Source organism: Ascaphus truei, chromosome 15 (assembly GCF_040206685.1).
Source record: "Ascaphus truei isolate aAscTru1 chromosome 15, aAscTru1.hap1, whole genome shotgun sequence".
Taxonomy (NCBI): Eukaryota; Metazoa; Chordata; class Amphibia; order Anura; family Ascaphidae; genus Ascaphus; species Ascaphus truei.
The window spans coordinates 22,178,672-22,196,535 of NC_134497.1; the positions used below are offsets into that span (position 1 = coordinate 22,178,672).

At 51.7% G+C, this 17,864-nt stretch overlaps 1 protein-coding gene across 5 annotated transcripts in view; it reads left to right on the forward strand.

The window, feature by feature from the left end:
• The window catches only part of CHD6 (chromodomain helicase DNA binding protein 6), a 189,724-nt gene extending 172,368 nt beyond the window's left edge, over nucleotides 1–17,356 (forward strand). For 3 of the 5 annotated variants that reach the window (XM_075571929.1, XM_075571932.1, XM_075571930.1), the window contains 2 exons: nucleotides 1,338–1,442; nucleotides 16,346–17,356. In XM_075571929.1, coding sequence (XP_075428044.1) covers nucleotides 1,338–1,442; nucleotides 16,346–17,233 — 993 coding nt within the window. In that variant the 3' untranslated portion in view covers nucleotides 17,234–17,356. The remainder of the gene's footprint in view (nucleotides 1–1,337; nucleotides 1,443–16,345) is intronic. The other 2 variants (XM_075571933.1, XM_075571934.1) reach the window with 1 other exon arrangement.
• The last annotated feature ends 508 nt before the right edge of the window (nucleotides 17,357–17,864 follow it).

Sequence of the window (17,864 nt, forward strand, 5' to 3'; positions counted from 1 at the left end):
TTAGTACACTTTGCTCCTAGGAGGGACTGACCCCTTAACCATGTCACTGCCATTAGTACACTGTGGCCCTAGGAGGGACTGACAGTGAATAGCACTGTGGATATTCTAAACACGATACATAAAGCTTGGCCCCCTGCAGACGCACTTACCAGAACTCCCTCCTACTGTCTCTGTACGTTCTCCCTACCTACCAATTAGACTGTAAGCTCCTCGGGGCAGGGACTCCTCTTCCGAAATGTTACTTTTATGTCTAAAGCACTTATTCCCATGATCTGTTATTTATATTATCTGTTATTTATTTGATTACCACATGTATTACTACTGTGAAGCGCTATGTACACTAATGGCGCTATATAAATAAAGACATACATACTGCCATTAGTACACTGTGGCCCTAGGAGGGACTGACCCCGTAACCATGTCACTGCCATTAGTACACGGTGCCCCTAGGAGGGACTGACCCCTTAACCATGTCACAGCCATTAGTACACTGTAGCACTAGGAGGGACAGTCCCCTTAACCATGTCACTGCCATTTGTACACTGTGGCCCTAGGAGGGACAGTCCCCTTAACCATGTCTGTTGCATTGGTTCACTTTGGTCCTAGGGGGTATTGCCCATCTAAGAGTATCACAGAGGTGCATTTTTCATAAGAGTATATCGCAAGAAAAAGAAGTCCTGATCTGAAGCTAGAAGGTGGGAAGCTCAGTGGAAACATGCTGAAGTACTTTAATGAATGCACAGTAGTAGATCCACATAACAGCCTCCCAGCAGAGGCAACAAAGGTTAGCTTTAAGCTGCCGTTAAAAAAAATAATAATAATAATATTCCCCCCATTTAATATGTGCATCAATACAATCTGCACACTGACAAGTGATTCGCTAAACTGCAGATCGATCCGTTCACCTGTAACCAATCGCTTTGCTCAGGGTTATTTAATTCAGTTCTTGCACAGCATTGTGGGCAATGTAGTTCCTGGAATATGATTGACTGGGCAGTTACTAGATACAATTGGTTCACTGCTAAAGAGAGGGCGGGGCTCAAGAGCCAGAGCCTATCAGAAGGGGAAGGGGATGTGACTTTGGAAATGCTTCCTACATTAGAAACATTAAAAATGTCTTTAAAACATTTTTTTTTCAATTCTTTAAATGCTGCAAGTATTTTCTCATAGAACAGAACTGATTTATTATAATAATAAAAAAAACATTTGCTTGAACTGCTGCTTTAACACAGTAAACCCATTTGGGATATAGTCCTTCTAAATCTAGGGTGAGCTGTGGGCCGTCACTGCGGTCAATGTGTGTGTCTCTGTGTTTCTGTATTAATGTGTCTTTGTAGTTGGGAGGAGGAATGGCCCCAGCACTGAAGGAATTGCCAATGTGGCTGGATGCAAACTCGGAGTATGCTGTTGCATCAGACTGGGCAGACATTGTTAGGCTCTCCGTAAGTCCTGCAGAGCCTTCTGTATCACATTATAAAAGGCTGTTAACCATCGGGGGATGTAACCGTGACGTTATCGGGGGGGATGTAACCGTGACGTTATCGGGGGGGATGTAACCGTGACGTTATCAGGGGGATGTAACCGTGACGTTATCAGGGGGATGTAACCGTGACGTTATCGGGGGGGATGTAACCGTGACGTTATCAGGGGGATGTAACCGTGACGTTATCGGGGGGATGTAACCGTGACGTTATCGGAGGGAATGTAACCGTGACGTTATCGGGGGGGATGTAACCGTGACGTTATCGGGGGGGATGTAACCGTGACGTTATCAGGGGGAATGTAACCGTGACGTTATCAGGGGGAATGTAACCGTGACGTTATCTGGGGGATGTAACCGTGACGTTATCAGGGGAATGTAACCGTGACGTTATCGGGGGGGGATGTAACCGTGACGTTATCGGAGGGAATGTAACCGTGAAGTTATCGGAGGAAATGTAACCGTGAAGTTATCGGAGGGATGTAACCGTGACGTTATCGGAGGGAATGTAACCGTGACGTTATCGGGGGGGATGTAACCGTGACGTTATCAGGGGGATGTAACCGTGACGTTATCTGGGGGATGTAACCGTGACGTTATCGGAGGGAATGTAACCGTGAAGTTATCGGAGGGGATGTAACCGTGACGTTATCGGAGGGGATGTAACCGTGACGTTATCGGAGGGAATGTAACCGTGACGTTATCGGGGGGGATGTAACCGTGACGTTATCAGGGGGATGTAACCGTGACGTTATCTGGGGGATGTAACCGTGACGTTATCGGAGGGAATGTAACCGTGACGTTATCGGAGGGATGTAACCGTGACGTTATCGGAGGGATGTAACCGTGACGTTATCGGAGGGAATGTAACCGTGACGTTATCGGGGGGGATGTAACCGTGACGTTATCGGAGGGATGTAACCGTGACGTTATCGGAGGGATGTAACCGTGACGTTATCGGAGGGAATGTAACCGTGACGTTATCGGAGGGATGTAACCGTGACGTTATCGGAGGGAATGTAACCGTGACGTTATCGGGGGGATGTAACCGTGACGTTATCGGGGGGGATGTAACCGTGACGTTATCAGGGGGAATGTAACCGTGACGTTATCAGGGGGAATGTAACCGTGACGTTATCAGGGGGAATGTAACCGTGACGTTATCTGGGGGATGTAACCGTGACGTTATCAGGGGAATGTAACCGTGACGTTATCGGGGGGGGATGTAACCGTGACGTTATCAGGGGGAATGTAACCGTGACGTTATCTGGGGGATGTAACCGTGACGTTATCGGGGGGGATGTAACCGTGACGTTATCAGGGGGATGTAACCGTGACGTTATCGGAGGGATGTAACCGTGACGTTATCTGGGGGGATGTAACCGTGACGTTATCGGGGGGGATGTAACCGTGACGTTATCTGGGGGGATGTAACCGTGACGTTATCGGAGGGAATGTAACCGTGACGTTATCGGGGGGAATGTAACCGTGACGTTATCTGGGGGGATGTAACCGTGACGTTATCGGGGGGGATGTAACCGTGACGTTATCGGAGGGAATGTAACCGTGACGTTATCGGGGGGGGATGTAACCGTGACGTTATCAGGGGGATGTAACCGTGACGTTATCTGGGGGATGTAACCGTGACGTTATCGGAGGGAATGTAACCGTGAAGTTATCGGAGGGGATGTAACCGTGACGTTATCGGAGGGGATGTAACCGTGACGTTATCGGAGGGAATGTAACCGTGACGTTATCGGGGGGGATGTAACCGTGACGTTATCAGGGGGATGTAACCGTGACGTTATCTGGGGGATGTAACCGTGACGTTATCGGAGGGAATGTAACCGTGACGTTATCGGAGGGATGTAACCGTGACGTTATCGGAGGGATGTAACCGTGACGTTATCGGAGGGAATGTAACCGTGACGTTATCGGGGGGGATGTAACCGTGACGTTATCGGAGGGATGTAACCGTGACGTTATCGGAGGGATGTAACCGTGACGTTATCGGAGGGAATGTAACCGTGACGTTATCGGAGGGATGTAACCGTGACGTTATCGGAGGGATGTAACCGTGACGTTATCGGAGGGAATGTAACCGTGACGTTATCGGGGGGATGTAACCGTGACGTTATCGGGGGGGATGTAACCGTGACGTTATCAGGGGGAATGTAACCGTGACGTTATCAGGGGGAATGTAACCGTGACGTTATCTGGGGGATGTAACCGTGACGTTATCAGGGGAATGTAACCGTGACGTTATCGGGGGGGATGTAACCGTGACGTTATCAGGGGGAATGTAACCGTGACGTTATCTGGGGGATGTAACCGTGACGTTATCAGGGGAATGTAACCGTGACGTTATCGGGGGGGATGTAACCGTGACGTTATCAGGGGGATGTAACCGTGACGTTATCAGGGGGATGTAACCGTGACGTTATCGGAGGGATGTAACCGTGACGCTATCGGAGGGGATGTAACCGTGACGTTATCGGGGGGGATGTAACCGTGACGTTATCTGGGGGGATGTAACCGTGACGTTATCGGAGGGAATGTAACCGTGACGTTATCGGGGGGAATGTAACCGTGACGTTATCTGGGGGGATGTAACCGTGACGTTATCGGGGGGGATGTAACCGTGACGTTATCGGAGGGAATGTAACCGTGACGTTATCGGGGGGGGGGATGTAACCGTGACGTTATCTGGGGGGATGTAACCGTGACGTTATCGGAGGGGATGTAACCGTGACGTTATCAGGGGGATGTAACCGTGACGCTATCAGGGGGATGTAACCGTGACGTTATCGGAGGGAATGTAACCGTGACGTTATCGGAGGGAATGTAACCGTGACGTTATCGGGGGGGATGTAACCGTGACGTTATCGGGGGGGATGTAACCGTGACGTTATCGGGGGGGGGGGGATGTAACCGTGACGTTATCAGGGGGATGTAACCGTGACGTTATCGGGGGGAATGTAACCGTGACGTTATCGGGGGGGGGATGTAACCGTGACGTTATCGGAGGGAATGTAACCGTGACGTTATCAGGGGGATGTAACCGTGACGTTATCGGGGGGATGTAACCGTGACGTTATCGGGGGGAATGTAACCGTGACGTTATCGGGGGGGGATGTAACCGTGACGTTATCAGGGGGATGTAACCGTGACGTTATCGGGGGGAATGTAACCGTGACGTTATCTGGGGGGATGTAACCGTGACGTTATCGGAGGGAATGTAACCGTGACGTTATCAGGGGGATGTAACCGTGACGTTATCAGGGGGATGTAACCGTGACGTTATCAGGGGGGATGTAACCGTGACGCTATCGGAGGGGATGTAACCGTGACGTTATCAGGGGGATGTAACCGTGACGTTATCAGGGGGATGTAACCATGACGTTATCGGAGGGAATGTAACCGTGACGTTATCGGGGGGGGATGTAACCGTGACGTTATCAGGGGGATGTAACCGTGACGTTATCAGGGGGATGTAACCGTGATGTTATCAGGGGGATGTAACCGTGACGTTATCTGGGGGATGTAACCGTGACGTTATCGGAGGGAATGTAACCGTGACGTTATCGGGGGGGGATGTAACCGTGACGTTATCAGGGGGATGTAACCGTGACGTTATCAGGGGGATGTAACCGTGACGTTATCGGGGGGGGATGTAACCGTGACGTTATCGGAGGGAATGTAACCGTGACGTTATCGGGGGGGGATGTAACCGTGACGTTATCGGGGGGGGATGTAACCGTGACGTTATGGGGGGGGATGTAACCGTGACGCTATCAGGGGGATGTAACCGTGACGTTATCGGAGAGAATGTAACCGTGACGTTATCGGGGGGGATGTAACCGTGACGTTATCGGAAGGGATGTAACCGTGACGCTATCGGAGGGGATGTAACCGTGACGTTATCGGAAGGGATGTAACCGTGACGTTATCGGGGGGGATGTAACCGTGACGCTATCGGAGGGGATGTAACCGTGACGTTATCGGAAGGGATGTAACCGTGACGTTATCAGGGGGATGTAACCGTGATGTTATCGGAAGGGACGTAACCGTGACGTTATGGGGGGGATGTAACCGTGACGCTATCGGAGGGGATGTAACCGTGACGTTATCAGGGGGGGATGTAACCGTGACGTTATCGGAGGGGGGGATGTAACCGTGACGTTATCAGGGGGGGATGTAACCGTGACGTTATCAGGGGGGGATGTAACCGTGACGTTATCGGAGGGGATGTTATCGGAGGGGATGTAACAGTGACGTTATCGGAAGGGATGTAACCGTGACGTTATGGGGGGGATGTAACCGTGACGTTATCGGAGGGGATGTAACCGTGACGTTATGGGGGGGATGTAACCGTGACGCTATCGGAGGGGATGTAACCGTGACGCTATCGGAGGGGATGTAACCGTGACGTTATGGGGGGGATGTAACCGTGACGTTATCAGGGGGATGTAACCGTGACGTTATCGGAGGGGATGTAACCGTGACGTTATCGGAGGGGATGTAACCGTGACGCTATCGGAGGGATGTAACCGTGACGTTATCGGAGGGGATGTAACCGTGACGCTATCGGAGGGGGATGTAACCGTGACGTTATCGGAGGGGATGTAACCGTGACGTTATCAGGGGGATGTAACCGTGACGTTATCAGGGGGATGTAACCGTGACGCTATCGGAGGGGATGTAACCGTGACGTTATCTGGGGGGATGTAACCGTGACGTTATCTGGGGGGATGTAACCGTGACGTTATCTGGGGGGATGTAACCGTGACGCTATCGGAGGGGATGTAACCGTGACGTTATCTGGGGGGATGTAACAGTGACGCTATCGGAGGGGATGTAACCGTGACGTTATCGGAGGGGATGTAACCGTGACGTTATCGGAAGGGATGTAACCGTGACGTTATCGGAGGGGATGTAACCGTGACGTTATCGGGGGGGATGTAACCGTGACGCTATCGGAAGGGATGTAACCGTGACGTTATCGGAGGGATGTAACCGTGACGTTATCGGAGGGGATGTAACCGTGACGTTATCAGGGGGATGTAACCGTGACGTTATCGGAGGGATGTAACCGTGACGTTATCGGAGGGGATGTAACCGTGACGTTATCGGAAGGGATGTAACCGTGACGTTATCGGAGGGATGTAACCGTGACGCTATCGGAGGGGATGTAACCGTGACGTTATCGGAGGGGATGTAACCGTGACGTTATCGATGGGGGTGTAACCGTGACGCTATCGGAGGGGATGTAACCGTGACGTTATCGGAGGGATGTAACAGTGACGTTATCGATGGGGGTGAGGGGTGTAACCATGACGTTATCGGGGATGTAACCGTGACGATATCGGAGGGGTGTAACCGTGACGTTATCGAGGGGGGGGATGTAACCGTGACGTTATCGGAGGGGATGTAACCGTGACGTTATCGGAGGGGATGTAACCGTGACGCTATCGGAGGGGATGTAACCGTGACGTTATGGGGGGGATGTAACCGTGACGTTATCGGGGGAGGGGGGAAGATGTAACCGTGACGTTATCAGGGGGATGTAACCGTGACGTTATCGGAGGGGATGTAACCGTGACGTTATCTGGGGGGATGTAACCGTGACGTTATCAGGGGGGGATGTAACCGTGACGTTATCGGAGGGGATGTAACCGTGACGTTATCGGAAGGGATGTAACCGTGACGCTATCGGAGGGGATGTAACCGTGACGTTATCGGAAGGGATGTAACCGTGACGTTATCAGGGGGATGTAACCGTGATGTTATCGGAAGGGACGTAACCGTGACGTTATGGGGGGGATGTAACCGTGACGCTATCGGAGGGGATGTAACCGTGACGTTATCAGGGGGGGATGTAACCGTGACGTTATCGGAGGGGGGGATGTAACCGTGACGTTATCAGGGGGGGATGTAACCGTGACGTTATCAGGGGGGGATGTAACCGTGACGTTATCGGAGGGGATGTTATCGGAGGGGATGTAACCGTGACGTTATCGGAAGGGATGTAACCGTGACGTTATGGGGGGGATGTAACCGTGACGTTATCGGAGGGGATGTAACCGTGACGTTATGGGGGGGATGTAACCGTGACGCTATCGGAGGGGATGTAACCGTGACGCTATCGGAGGGGATGTAACCGTGACGTTATGGGGGGGATGTAACCGTGACGTTATCAGGGGGATGTAACCGTGACGTTATCGGAGGGGATGTAACCGTGACGTTATCGGAGGGGATGTAACCGTGACGCTATCGGAGGGATGTAACCGTGACGTTATCGGAAGGGATGTAACCGTGACGTTATCGGAGGGGGATGTAACCGTGACGTTATGGGGGGGATGTAACCGTGACGCTATCGGAGGGGATGTAACCGTGACGCTATCGGAGGGGATGTAACCGTGACGTTATGGGGGGGATGTAACCGTGACGTTATCAGGGGGATGTAACCGTGACGTTATCGGAGGGGATGTAACCGTGACGCTATCGGAGGGGATGTAACCGTGACGTTATCGGAGGGGATGTAACCGTGACGCTATCGGAGGGATGTAACCGTGACGTTATCGGAAGGGATGTAACCGTGACGTTATCGGAGGGGGATGTAACCGTGACGTTATGGGGGGGATGTAACCGTGACGCTATCGGAGGGGATGTAACCGTGACGCTATCGGAGGGGATGTAACCGTGACGTTATGGGGGGGATGTAACCGTGACGTTATCAGGGGGATGTAACTGTGACGTTATCGGAGGGGATGTAACCGTGACGCTATCGGAGGGGATGTAACCGTGACGTTATCGGAGGGGGATGTAACCGTGACGTTATCGGAGGGGATGTAACCGTGACGTTATCAGGGGGATGTAACCGTGACGTTATCAGGGGGATGTAACCGTGACGTTATCGGAGGGGGGATGTAACCGTGACGCTATCGGAGGGGATGTAACCGTGACGTTATCTGGGGGGATGTAACCGTGACGTTATCTGGGGGGATGTAACCGTGACGTTATCTGGGGGGATGTAACCGTGACGCTATCGGAGGGGATGTAACCGTGACGTTATCTGGGGGGATGTAACAGTGACGCTATCGGAGGGGATGTAACCGTGACGTTATCGGAGGGGATGTAACCGTGACGTTATCGGAAGGGATGTAACCGTGACGTTATCGGAGGGGATGTAACCGTGACGTTATCAGGGGGATGTAACCGTGACGTTATCGGAGGGATGTAACCGTGACGTTATCGGAGGGGATGTAACCGTGACGTTATCGGAAGGGATGTAACCGTGACGTTATCGGAGGGATGTAACCGTGACGCTATCGGAGGGGATGTAACCGTGACGTTATCGGAGGGATGTAACAGTGACGTTATCGATGGGGGTGTAACCGTGACGCTATCGGAGGGGATGTAACCGTGACGTTATCGGAGGGATGTAACAGTGACGTTATCGATGGGGGTGAGGGGTGTAACCATGACGTTATCGGGGATGTAACCGTGACGATATCGGAGGGGTGTAACCGTGACGTTATCGAGGGGGGGGGGGACTGTGACGTTATCGGAGGGAATGTAACCGTGACGCTATCGGAGGGGATGTAACCGTGACGTTATCAGGGGGGGATGTAACCGTGACGTTATCGGAGGGGATGTAACCGTGACGTTATCGGAGGGGATGTAACCGTGACGTTATCGGAAGGGACGTAACCGTGACGCTATCGGAGGGGATGTAACCGTGACGTTATGGGGGGGATGTAACCGTGACGTTATCGGGGGAGGGGGGAAGATGTAACCGTGACGTTATCAGGGGGATGTAACCGTGACGTTATCGGAGGGGATGTAACCGTGACGTTATCTGGGGGGATGTAACCGTGACGCTATCGGAGGGGATGTAACCGTGACGTTATCTGGGGGGATGTAACCGTGACGTTATCAGGGGGATGTAACCGTGACGCTATCGGAGGGATGTAACCGTGACGCTATCGGAGGGGATGTAACCGTGACGTTATCGGAGGGGATGTAACCGTGACGTTATCGGAGGGGGGATGTAACCGTGACGTTATCGGAGGGGATGTAACCGTGACGTTATCGGAGTTGATGTAACCGTGACGTTATCTGGGGGGATGTAACCGTGACGTTATCGGAGGGGATGTAACCGTGACGTTATCGGAGGGGATGTAACCGTGACGTTATCGGAAGGGATGTAACCGTGACGCTATCGGAGGGGGATGTAACCGTGACGTTATCGGAGGGGATGTAACCGTGACGTTATCGGGGGGGGATGTAACCGTGACGTTATCGGAGGGGATGTAACCGTGACGTTATCGGAGTTGATGTAACCGTGACGTTATCTGGGGGGATGTAACCGTGACGCTATCGGAGGGATGTAACAGTGACGTTATCGGGGATGTAACCGTGACGATATCGGAGGGGTGTAACCGTGACGTTATCGAGGGGGGGGGTGACTGTGACGTTATCGGAGGGAATGTAACCGTGACGTTATCGGAGGGAATGTAACCGTGACGTTATCGGAGGGAATGTAACCGTGACGTTATCGGAGGGAATGTAACCGTGACGTTATCGGAGGGAATGTAACCGTGACGTTATTGGAGGGAATGTAACTGTGACGTTATCGGGTTGATGTAACCGTGACGTTATCTGGGGGGAGGAAACCATGACGTTATTGGGGGGTGGGAGGAGTGTAGTAACCGTGATGTTATCGGAGGGGTGTAACAGTGACGTTATCGGGGGGAGAGGTAACCGTGACGTTATCGGGGGGCGAGGGAGGTAACAGTGGCGTTATCGGAGGGGTAACCGTGGCGTTATCGGGGGGAGAGGTAACCGTGACGTTATCGGGGGGGGGGGTAACTGTGGCGTTATCGGAGGGGTAACCGTGGCGTTATCGGAGGGGTAACCATGGCGTTATCGGAGGGGATGTAACTTTGACGTTATCGGTGGGGATGTAACCCTTACATTATCGGGGGGGGGGGGTGTAACCGTGACGTTATCGGGGGTTGGATGTAACCGTGACGTTATCTGGGGGAAGGTAACCGTGACGTTATATGGGTGGGGCATAACCATGACGTTATCGTGGGGAGGGTAACTGTGACGTTACATGGGGGGGTATAACCATGACGTTATCGTGGGGAAGGTAACTGTGACGTTACATGGGGGGGTATAACCATGACGTTATCGTGGGGAGGGTAACTGTGACGTTATATGGGGGGGTATAACCATGACGTTATCGTGGGGAGGATAACTGTGACGTTATATGGGGGGGTATAACCATGATGTTATCGTGGGGAGGGTAACCGTGGCGTTATATGGGGGGGTATAACCATGACGTTATATGGGGGGGTATAACCATGACGTTATCGTGGGGAGGGTAACTGTGACGTGATATGGGGGGTATAACCATGACGTTATCGTGGGGAGGATAACTGTGACGTTATATGGGGGGGTATAACCATGATGTTATCGTGGGGAGGGTAACCGTGGCGTTATATGGGGGGGTATAACCATGACGTTATATGGGGGGGTATAACCATGACGTTATCGTGGGGAGGGTAACTGTGACGTTATATGGGGGGGTATAACCATGATGTTATCGTGGGGAGGGTAACTGTGACGTTATATGGGGGGGTATAACCATGACGTTATCGTGGGGAGGGTAACTGTGACGTTATATGGGGGGGTATAACCATGACGTTATCTGGGGGAGATGTAACAGTGACGTTATCAGGAGGGATGTAACAGTGACGTTATCGGGGATGTAACCGTGACGATATCGGAGGGGTGTAACCGTGACGTTATCGAGGGGGGGGGGTGACTGTGACGTTATCGGAGGGAATGTAACCGTGACGTTATCGGAGGGAATGTAACCGTGACGTTATCGGAGGGAATGTAACCGTGACGTTATTGGAGGGAATGTAACTGTGACGTTATCGGGTTGATGTAACCGTGACGTTATCTGGGGGGAGGAAACCATGACGTTATTGGGGGGTGGGAGGAGTGTAGTAACCGTGATGTTATCGGAGGGGTGTAACAGTGACGTTATCGGGGGGAGAGGTAACCGTGACGTTATCGGGGGGCGAGGGAGGTAACAGTGGCGTTATCGGAGGGGTAACCGTGGCGTTATCGGGGGGAGAGGTAACCGTGACGTTATCGGGGGGGGGGTAACTGTGGCGTTATCGGAGGGGTAACCGTGGCGTTATCGGAGGGGTAACCATGGCGTTATCGGAGGGGATGTAACTTTGACGTTATCGGTGGGGATGTAACCCTTACATTATCGGGGGGGGGGGGTGTAACCGTGACGTTATCGGGGGTTGGATGTAACCGTGACGTTATCTGGGGGAAGGTAACCGTGACGTTATATGGGTGGGGCATAACCATGACGTTATCGTGGGGAGGGTAACTGTGACGTTACATGGGGGGGTATAACCATGACGTTATCGTGGGGAAGGTAACTGTGACGTTACATGGGGGGGTATAACCATGACGTTATCGTGGGGAGGGTAACTGTGACGTTATATGGGGGGGTATAACCATGACGTTATCGTGGGGAGGATAACTGTGACGTTATATGGGGGGGTATAACCATGATGTTATTGTGGGGAGGGTAACCGTGGCGTTATATGGGGGGGTATAACCATGACGTTATATGGGGGGGTATAACCATGACGTTATCGTGGGGAGGGTAACTGTGACGTGATATGGGGGGTATAACCATGACGTTATCGTGGGGAGGATAACTGTGACGTTATATGGGGGGGTATAACCATGATGTTATCGTGGGGAGGGTAACCGTGGCGTTATATGGGGGGGTATAACCATGACGTTATATGGGGGGGTATAACCATGACGTTATCGTGGGGAGGGTAACTGTGACGTTATATGGGGGGGTATAACCATGATGTTATCGTGGGGAGGGTAACTGTGACGTTATATGGGGGGGTATAACCATGACGTTATCGTGGGGAGGGTAACTGTGACGTTATATGGGGGGGTATAACCATGACGTTATCTGGGGGAGATGTAACAGTGACGTTATCAGGAGGGAGGTAACCGTGACGTTATCTGGGGGGGGTATAACCATGACGTTATCTGGGGGAAGGTAACCGTGACGTTATATGGGGGGGGGGTATAACCATGACGTTATCTGGGGGAAGGTAACCGTGACGTTATCTGTGGGGATTTAACCGTGACGTTATCTGGGGGGATTTAACCGTGACGTTATCTGGGGGAAGGTAACCGTGACGTTATATGGGTGGGGTATAACCATGACGTTATCGTGGGGAGGGTAACTGTGACGTTATATGGGGGGGTATAACCATGACGTTATCGTGGGGAGGGTAACTGTGACGTTATATGGGGGGGTATAACCATGACGTTATCGTGGGGAGGGTAACTGTGACGTTATATGGGGGGGTATAACCATGACGTTATCGTGGAGAGGGTAACGGTGACGTTATATGGGGGGGTATAACCATGATGTTATCGTGGGGAGGGTAACCGTGGCGTTATATGGGGGGGTATAACCATGACGTTATCGTGGGGAGGGTAACTGTGACGTTATATGGGGGGGTATAACCATGACGTTATCGTGGGGAGGGTAACTATGACGTTATATGGGGGGGTATAACATGACGTTATCGTGGGGAGGGTAACTGTGACGTTATATGGGGGGTATAACCATGATGTTATCGTGGGGAGGGTAACTGTGACGTTATATGGGGGGGTATAACCATGACGTTATCGTGGGGAGGGTAACTGTGACGTTATATTGGGGGGTATAACCATGACGTTATCTGGGGGAGATGTAACAGTGACGTTATCAGGGGGGGGTATAACCATGACGTTATCTGGGGGAAGGTAACCGTGACGTTATATGGGGGGGGGGGTATAACCATGACGTTATCGTGGGGAGGGTAACCATGACGTTATCAGGGGGAGGTAACAGTGCCGTTATCAGGGGGAAGGTAACCGTGACGTTATCTGGGGAAAGGTAACCGTGACGTTATCTGGGGGGATTTAACCGTGACGTTATCTAGGGGGATTTAACCGTGACGTTATCTGGGGGAAGGTAACCGTGACATTATATGGGGGGGGGGTTATAACCATAACGTTATCTGGGGGAAGGTAACCGTGACGTTATATGGGGGGGGTTATAACCATGACGTTATCTGGGGGAAGGTAACCGTGACGTTATATGGGGGGGTTATAACCATGACGTTATATGGGGGGGTATAACCGTGACGTTATCTGGGGGAAGGTAACCGTGACGTTATATGGGTGGGGCATAACCATGACGTTATCTGGGGGAGGGTAACTGTGACGTTATATGGGGGGGTATAACCATGACGTTATCGTGGGGAGGGTAACTGTGACGTTATATGGGGGGGTATAACCATGACGTTATCTGGGGGAGATGTAACAGTGACGTTATCAGGGGGGGAGGTAACCGTGACGTTATCTGGGGGGGTATAACCATGACGTTATCTGGGGGAAGGTAACCGTGACGTTATATGGGGGGGGGGGGGTATAACCATGACGTTTTCGTGGGGAGGGTAACCATGACATTATCAGGGGGAGGTAACAGTGACGTTATCAGGGGGAAGGTAACCGTGACGTTATATGAGGGGGGTATAACCATGACGTTATCGTGGGGAGGGTAACCGTGACGTTATCGGGAAGGTAACAGTGACGTTATCAAGTGAAGTGTAACCGTGATCTCGAGGGCGGATGTAACCGTGACGTTATCAGGGGAGCGGTAACAGTGACGTTATCAAGTGAGGTGTAACCGTGATCTCGAGGGCGGATGTAACCGTGACGTTATCAGGGGGGCGGTAACAGTGACGTTATCGGGTGTGGGTGTAACCGTGATATCACGGGGGGAGGTAACCGTGACGTTATCGGACGTAACCATGGCGTTATTAGGGGAGGAGGTAGTGATGTTACCGGGGGGGGGGATGTACCCGCGATGTTATTGGGGGGGGTGAGGGGGTAATCGTGACGTTAACGGGGCATATATACATTGCAGCCGCGAGTCAACTAACATTTTCAGCGTCTGCACCGGGCCTCTCATTAATTTTATTCAGCACCCATATGGGCACAGCACAGGTCTATAGTGTCAGCATTATAGAACAGTGTGTACCTGTGTGTATCCATTATATATGTTTGTCTGTGCGTGTGTTTCACTGTATCCATGTGTCTGTATGTGTATTATTTATGTATCATTTTATTTATATAGTACCAACCATGTACACGGCGTTTTATAACATTACAGTAGAGTGTGTGTATACCTGTATATGTATGTGCTGTGTTAATGTGTATGTGCTGTATGCGCAGTGGTGCTGCGTTAGGGGTCAGCTGCTAAAAGTGGAAGGATGCCGCATGAACCCGCCACGTATAGGGGGGTATATAATTTAGCTATGTCTGACTCCCCTGCATGCACTACGTCCCCTCCGGGTGGCAGTGGCTGATGAGACGAGCGGGTGCAGATTTACATCGGTGGGAGGTGGGGCCTGCACATTTATCAATCCCAAGATACACAGAGACAGAAAGCGATCACTGTATACATGTATAGATCACTGTATACATGTATATATCACTGTATACATAGATCACCGTATACATACGTCACCGTATACATGTATAGATCACCGTATACATATATAGATTGCATAGGTTACCACTTTCCTTTATTTTACACAGGACAAAAATAATAGTTTTCACTAGCAGTTCACCCCCCAAAATACCTATAATTTCGATTTATCAACCTTAATTTACTTTATTTTTTAGAGCGGTTTTTGTATTAGAGTTGTATTTGTATTCAGTAAGGCCCAAAGCCTGCTGTAAAGTGTCCACGTGGCAACCTCGGCTGCTTGCTCCACCTCAGCAGATAACACGCAGCTGTTTTCCATGCCGACTTCAGAGACGTATCGGAGAAAAGTGTTTTATGCTGAGCTCCACTGATACGTCTCTGTGATGTCCCGGGATGTCACCAAGTGGCACGAGACTTGGCAACCATGTTAACTTTGATTTTGGGCTCGTTTTCCGGCAATAAACCCAGTTTAAAAATCAGCAAACGGGGAAAAACCTTGAGGTGAAGCAGACATCCTATTAAAAAAAAAAGCAAGGGAGAACTGCCCCAATGGAGACGCCATCGTTAAGTTGCTAATCAGGACTTGATGACTGGGGTGGCCATAAAGTAGCAGTATGAAAGCCAGCAGAAATGCTGTGTTTTATAAGGAAAGATATTAGCCGCACAATGGAGCTGGTTCTGGAGTCTGGTCTAGGACGTTTGGCCACAGGAGTTCAACCGCTGGGATATATTCGCTGACGCAATGTCCATTCCCGCGTCCGACCGGCACGCGCCCGTCCCTACAAGCCATGTCTGCGTGTCCTGACCTCTCGCTTCGACAACTGCATGTTTAAAAGTCCCGCGCGGGGCCGCTACACTGTCTCGACAATCCGCTCCGACGCAGGACATTTAAAGATGGCGTGTCGGAGCGGCCTGTCTAGGCAGTGTAGCGGTCCCGTGTGAGACATTTCAACATGCCGTTGTCGGAGCGAGCGGTCGGGACATTGTTGTCGGAGAGGCAGATCTGGCATGTTGGGTCTGGGGCAGAAGTGGACATCGCGGCGAAAGGTCCCGCGGTAAACTGCCCTGTGGCAATGACTCTTGCCAGCGGCGTTTTGGTCACAGCCAAACATCCCATTCCACTGGTACCACTGGTATTGATCATTGATGATGCCAGCAATAAAGTGTTCGTTGCGTAGCCGCCATTGGAAGTGCTCTCCACATTGTGATGAACGCTCACGAGCATCTACTTTGTCTCTTGTTTTGTTTCCTTTCAGGGATTCCTCCCAGAAAGCAAGTTCAGCCGCGTGTTAACCGAGCCCGTCTTGCGCGACGCGGGGCCCAGGCGGAGAGGAAGGCGACCCCGGAGCGAGCTGATGAAGGCGCCGGGAACGATGGGCTCCGATTCCCCTGCGGGCATGGGCCCCCTTTTCATGAACGGTCTGATCGCTGGGATGGATATAATGGGGCTGCAGAACATGAGGAACATGCAGGGGATCCCGTTGGCGGGGTTAGTGGGGTTCCCTGCGGGATTCACAGCCGTGTCCTCCAACGAGGACATGAAGAACACCTTAAGCATGTTACCCATGATGCTCCCCGGCATGGGTGGCATGCACCAGATGTTTGGCGTCGGGGGTCTCATAAACACTTCCATCTCATCGTCCGTGCCGTCTTTGGGAAGCACAAAAAAAGGTGGCGCCTCGCACACAGAGAAAGCCACGGAGGACAAAGACGCCAGCCAAGAACCTCAACAAGATTCGGCACCTTCAGACAAACCCGGAACTGGCTCCTTTCCCGAGCAGTCGGACCCTACAATGACTACCAGCGGCCCAATAGCTTTCAACCCCTTCCTCATCCCCGGCATGTCCCCAAGCCTGCTGTACTCCTCGATGTTTCTGTCGCCTGGCATTGGCATGGCAATACCAGGGGTCCAGTCCAACCGCTTATCGGAGGGGGGCGGCCTCGACCCCCAACGGCGAAAGAGGAAGAAGGCAAAGGGGGACTCCCAGACCCCCGAGCCGGAAACAGTGCCCCCTACAGAGAGCATGGACCAGGAGCAGCCCTCCCCCAATGACCACAACTGTAAAGATACAAGCGAGCCCCCGGCACCTGAGAGAGACCAGGACTATTCGGGTTCAAAAGAGACTTTGAACCGTACCAATTAGAACCTTGTTGCTTCACAAATCGTGGCTTGTGAGTTTTCTCTCCCATGGATATTTCTAACTCTTCCCTCAGATCCCCTGGGGGGGAGGGGGGTTCCACCAGTAAATTCTACCTAAACCCCCCTGTATGAGTTCATATGGTGGTGTGTCTGTAGCAGCGGGGTGGGGGATGTTTTTCATTTTTAAGCCTTTGGTTAGGCCAGAATGGGGGGGTGGGGGGAGGGGGGAAGGCAGATGCGTTTTTTTTTTTTTTGGAGTTCTTCATTCTTTTCATTCCAACAAACGAAACCGGCCTGTGTGTATATTATTCCACTAGACCTGTCGTCCCCCCTTTCCGGCACCTCACCCCCTTACCCCAAAAAAAACAGGCTCTTAACTTTGATTGTAAAGCAGAGCGCAGCACAAGCACTTAATGCAGCAAACCCACAACTCCCAAGGCGGGGGCTCCTTACTAACGAGATCTGGCATTGGCAATAAACGGCGTCGTACCCAATGCAATTTATTTTTCATTTTCCTCTTCGATTATTAAATATCTCAAAGGAGCCGTTCCTCCCCTGAGCCAAAACGTTACTCTTTCGAGCTCCCGAGACACGTGCCGGGGAAACAAAATGGCTGCCAAATGTTGGGTCAATAG